At 32.0% G+C, this 6,000-nt stretch overlaps 1 protein-coding gene across 1 annotated transcript in view; it reads left to right on the top strand.

Annotated features, from left to right (window-relative positions):
- The first annotated feature begins 4,162 nt into the window (after positions 1-4,162).
- Positions 4,163-6,000, top strand: part of LOC129222332 (uncharacterized) — a 94,157-nt gene continuing 92,319 nt past the window's right edge. Inside the window, exon 1 of the mRNA XM_054856827.1 lies at positions 4,163-4,260. Coding sequence (XP_054712802.1) covers positions 4,194-4,260 — 67 coding nt within the window. The 5' untranslated portion in view covers positions 4,163-4,193. The remainder of the gene's footprint in view (positions 4,261-6,000) is intronic.

Here is a 6,000-nt window from a genome sequence, read left to right as displayed (position 1 = left end):
TTTTCACTGGAAATTGAGTATCATACTATTGCCTTTTACAAAAAAAAAAAAAAAAAAAAAAAAAACCGTCAATGGAACAAGATGACGTCACAAAAGGGAGCGTAACAGAGGGAGAGGGGATCAGATTTGTGTAATCGATTTCTGAGCTATGACGTCACATCGGTGTTGAATGTGTCAGATCCAGAAAGCATTTTTAAACGCAAGTTAAATTAAACGCACAGGAACGAAAAGGAAGGAATTGGGAGTGGGGGAATGTTTTAACTGTGAACTTCCAAAAATGCACTATTCTATTGCTTCAATGTATGGAGCTCTTTTTTTTTGTCAAAAGTTTTGAAACATAAATTTATAATTGAGGAGTTTACTTTTAAAACGGATTATATCCAGTTTTGTACTTTTTTGACAAAACGAAAAAAAAACGTTTTACGCACAAACACTAACTGTCAGAATTTCGAATTTTTCACAATGTTTTGGTAGAATAACAAGTGATTATTGACATAAGTCTTCCACAATTTTATCAGACCTTAATTGCTAGTTTTATTTTGGTTATATTCTTTTTTGGTGTTAAACGGTGGATATCATCACTTTTGCAAAAAAAAAAAAAACAAAAAAAAAAAAAAAAAAAAAAAAAACATGCATTTTCTTCAGAAATAAACTTTAAACGTTTTTTAACATAGATATTTTCTAATTCTACTTTATTCCTTCCTACTTACTTTATTTTTTTGATTGAACATTTCAAAAAAAAAAAAAAAAAAAAATTACCTTCCGATCCAATTAAGTATCAACAATGAAATCACCCAAGCAGATTCAAATAACAACGTTGTATATATAGGTATTAATAGATCACAATTAAACACAATTTAATCATTAACTATGCGCAGTTTAATGGTAATATCAATTATTTAATATTAATTTAATAATCAAAATTCGAGGTCGAGCATGCCTAACTGACTTGCAAAAGGCGCAAGGTGTTGCGATCTCTTAATACGGACGGGTATCACGCTTGATTTTAAATGCTCAGCCAATTCTTTGCTCCGCTATTTTATTTATGAAGTACTTTTGAATTAAAAGTGGTAAATTCAAATTCGGATGTGTGCCCTTTTGATATGAAAGTGAAAGAGTGGGTACCGGAAAATAAGGGATAATATACACTTTGTTGTAAAAGCCCTGGCAAGAAATAAGGGGAAGGATATACACCGTTTAGGTGCTAAAACCAATGTTTACGCATTTTTTAACGGTAGATTTAAACCACTTTGAGAAGAAAGAAATTCATGGTTCGATATTATACTAAAGGTTCTGAAAACCAAAAAATTTTTTTTTTCCAAAAGTGGATATAAATCCGTTTTGAAAGAACTCCTCAATTATGTAAACATATTTTTATCTTTTCACAATTATAATGTACATATTTTATTTCGAATACTTCTTACCTCCCCTTTCCCTCCACCCTCCAAAAAAATAATTACTAATAAATTTTAGACATAAAAAACAAACACACATTGAACAATTAAGCAAGTTTGCTGTGTTCATTACGTTTCCACTCTCTGAAAAGGCCGTTACAAAATTTTTAAAAAATTATGATTTTTGGGGGTTTATTTTATTTTTTTTTAATTTTTTTTCCAGAATTGCGGAATTGTGTGCCGTACAGCGCGAAAAATATTGCACACTTTAAAAAATGTGCGCTTAGGTTCATTTTCAATCATGAATGATAATTGCGAAAGATTTTATTTTAACACGCTTTTATTAGCTTCACCTGTATGTATGTATGTATGTATGTATGTATGTATGTATGTATCTTGTAACGGAATCTTGCAGCTCAAATTTCGCCCACTTCCTGCAATCGGATTCTTTAGAAATTTGGCACGCGACCTCAGACCCGATGACAATGCAATATTCTACAATCAAATTAATTAATTAACTCTTTTAATTGTTAGTTTCCTCCAATTTTAATCAATATTTTGGCATAAATCCAACAATGTGAAAAATTAAAAATTTAAAAAAATACATTAAAAAATGCTCGCAAAAATTATTTAAAAATATCTACAAAAACCTTTAATTTTTCTGCATCAGACAAAATTTGTTCCAATGTTCCAAGGTAATTAGAACATGAAATATAATTGTTTTTAACTAATTTCATGCCAAAATTTAGGTGAGCCTTCAATTGGAAATTCATTGCTGATCAGACCATTGTTGAACAAAACTTTTATTCAAATGCATCTCAAATTTTCAAAGCAATATAAATATGATTTCAGCAAACATACATCGATGACTCACAGTAGCTTCCCATCGGGGTGCCCTTGTCTTAACTTTATGATATTACCTCGCACTCGTTTTATAAATAATTTCGTCACTTGATAATTCTCCAACATAAGACTAAAAAGCAGAAAAATAAAATAATAGTTTAAAAAACTAAAAAAAAACACGCTTTCGTAGCAAAATGAACTAAAAAGTGAAAAATAATCTTTGGAAGATAGTAGTTGACCAATCACTTAATTTTAATGTAATACAAAAAAGCGTGGGGGGCTTCTTATCAGTTGCTTGAATTTCTTCCATTTGTTGTCCAAGCAAAGTTGTAAATAGACAGCACCCCACGCTTTTTTGTATTACATTAAAATTAAGTGATTGGTCAACTAGTATCTTCCAAAGATTATTTTTCACTTTTTAGTTCATTTTGCTACGAAAGCGTGTTTTTTTTAGTTTTTTAAACTATTATTTTATTTTTATTTAATGTTTAAGAATGTTGAACTTTTTTTTTTTTTTTTTGAAAAATGGTAACTTGATAAATTATTTTTGAAACCAACAAGATGTTTTTTGAATATAATAATTTCATTTAACAGCCTTCGTTGACCCTAAAAATTAATGTTTTCCTTTTCAGATGAAAAAGAAATAGTTAAGTTACAATATTGAATAATATTTATTACTAATTGCTAGTTCTTGTTATAATGCGGAATGTGGTACAAGATGTTCCATAGGGAAGAACAAGGCAAAAGGGTAAGGGTAAAGGTAAAGGGTTCTGGTTTTGGAGAAGATCATTATCGGAATTAAAGAGGAGGTAGTAAAACTGCAATATTCGGTCACAAATCGGGATGTGAGGCAATGTTTTCGAAGTATAAGTTCCCAAAATGTAATTTTTGGCAATATTTGGTCACTTAAGGGGGGGGGGGGGAAGGGTCATAACCCCCAAGGATCTTTGCTCTCTGGATCCGCACCTGAACCAAGATACACCAGTGTTTTGGATTATGTCGGTTCACTTTCAAGGGTTCTGCTGAAAAAAAATCATAAAAATGACTATGATCAGGGAGGGCATTAAAAAAAAAAACTTAGATGTTAATAATAAAAAAAAAATTGATTAATTTCTTTTTAAAAAATCAAGCTAACTTGTTTATTTTTTTAAAAGATCAAAAAGAAAAAACTAGAAAAAAAGCAACTTGACCCAATTCCTCTCACATTTTAATACATTAAACATTATGCTTCATGAAACCACTGGAGAGCGACACCCTCTCACTCTGCCCCTCAGAAGACGGTTTGTATTTGCAACGTACATTCAGGGGTGCTCACAAAAAATTATTAGGGTGCAAGCTGCGCCCTCAAAATTTGTGGAGGGATTTTTTAATTTATTTAATTAAGTTTATTTATTGATTTATTTTTAATTGAAATTATTTATTTGTTTATTTAGTGTGTGTGTGTGTGTGTGTGTGTGTGTGTGTGTGTGTGTGTGTGTGTGTGTCATTGGCGTAGCACAGAACTTTTCTAAAAAAATAATAATAATCAAAAATAAACAAATAAATAAATTAAATATTAAAAATAAATAAATAAAAATGCAAGTTAAAAAAATAAGGAAAAAAAAAGAGGGTTGAGGAAAATTGAGGAAGGGAGGGAATTTGTGCCGTTGAAATAAGGGGGATGGGCACCCTTGCATACATTGTAGTGCATTTGGAAACATTACTCTAAGTTAAAACTATCAAATTAAATATTGCGCCGGGGACCCACTCACACACACGGAAGGTTATGAATTTTTACCCAGTTTCCACCCACCTCCTTTACGCAATCAATAAAACTCGGATTTCCGCCACGGCGATTTTCCGTTGGCGCCGTTTTCCGCCGCCTCTCTCTTTGGTCGGGACTATGTGTTTGCCGCATGTAGAAGCCCAGTACAAGTCAGGATAGGAGGGAGGAAGGATAACTGGAAGGACTCGGTTATGGATAGGTGGAGGACAGCGTTCGCACGGACATCATCTGTCATTTTTCATCTTTTGCTCTTCCGTGGTGAGTTTCTCTTTTTGAAATTAAGTTCATGTGCTTTTATCTGCAACCACGACGAAGATTCCAGTTGAAAATTTGTTGTCAGTTATTTTGATTCGTGTGGGCGGTTTGCCCGGAATTTCCGGGCACTACTCTTCTATTGCAGAACAATCTCGTTTTTCCGGATTAACTGGGACCAAAAGCTATCGGATGCCTGAAAATCTGGATAATCTAGGTTATATAGGCAATTAACAAAAAAAATTCTTAAATAAGTAGAATTATAGTTTATGATGATAAGAATAATATTTGTTACAAAATAACACAGAACTGCAAAGTAAATACCACTTGCATATTAGGCTCGTATGGGGGGGGGGGGGAATCATTGAGGCGGATCTCCCCCCACTTTCAAAAGTAAAGGAGCATTGCTCCTCCACTTGGATAAGTTCAAAATTATCGATAGATTGGAAAATGACAGTATTGTTCAATTAACGTGTTTAAAAGAAAATGTAGGACGTTATCCGAATTTGTTTTGAGAAGGTTATTTAATCAGTAGTATCGCTAAAATCCAATAAGAGCCCAATTTTCCGAAGAGAAAAAAGAGTCAACTTTAGGGCTCCGCCTTCTAAACGCCCCCTCCCATTTCTTTTGACCCCTTACTTTTTTTGGTGCACCAGCCGTTTATGACCGCTTGCAATTCTGCTCACCGACTATGGGGCAGTTATTTGTAGTTTAATACATAGAATAGTTCACAAAACATCAAAAAAAAAAAAAAAAAAAAAAAAAAAATAAAATAAATAAATAAATAAAATAAAATAAAATAAAAATAATTTCTCAACAAGGAATTGGTCTACTATCTTCTTTTTCGAACACGTGGGATGCAAAACCTGTGAAGTTGACCGCTTTTTTCAGGTACGGAATTAGCCTTTATCATATAAATCAACCTCTGTAAGTTGACCACCTGTTTTAAGTTGACCACTAAAGTACTGCACCCCAGGTGGTCAATTTACACAGGTTTCACTGTACCATAATTTATTGTACAATCTGGGCAGGAATATACTTTCAATCAAAATAAAAAACGGATGCTTCGCGTACTTATAACTGTTGTTTCTATAGCATTATTTTAAATTATTTGTGTGAAAATATTTTCTTAACAAGTCTACAAATTTGATCCGGAAAATTCGGAGATCTGGATAAACGGGGGCCGGATAAACAAAGTCCTACTGTACATCAAATATACTTTTAACAGAATGCATTAAGGAAATAAGACAGAACTAAGTGTGGAAAAAGAATACCTTTTGTCTGGTTATAGAGTTTTAGACAAAGACAAACTTGCTTGTATGAATTCGTTTTCTTTTTTGAGAAACATGCAAATTATTTTAGAAAGAATCGTTAAAAATACTTGACTTCCGGGAGCAAGACCACTTTTAAATGGCTTGATTCAAAGCCTAACCATGATGCAGATATAATAATTTTAGTCTTCTCTAACATTTCTAACTTAAATGTACTTAATCCTTTTAATAAACCCTTGCTTTTGAATTTTGAAATTACTTGAAACAGTACTCGGAAGATTTCAACATAGCTAACGTCTCTGTAATTGATTTTTTACACTTAAAACTCCTTCTTCATACTATACTTCATACTTAATCATGTGTATTATTGAAAACATATTTCTGCTCTTAGTAATGTTGAAAACAAATTTCTATCATTTATTTATTTTTGCTTTTAGACTAAGAACATTTAGAAACGATCATTTTTGAGAATTAA

This window comes from Uloborus diversus, chromosome 5 (assembly GCF_026930045.1).
Source record: "Uloborus diversus isolate 005 chromosome 5, Udiv.v.3.1, whole genome shotgun sequence".
Taxonomy (NCBI): Eukaryota; Metazoa; Arthropoda; class Arachnida; order Araneae; family Uloboridae; genus Uloborus; species Uloborus diversus.
Note: the sequence above shows the minus strand (reverse complement) of the source record. Positions and strands in the feature narration are given on the sequence as shown.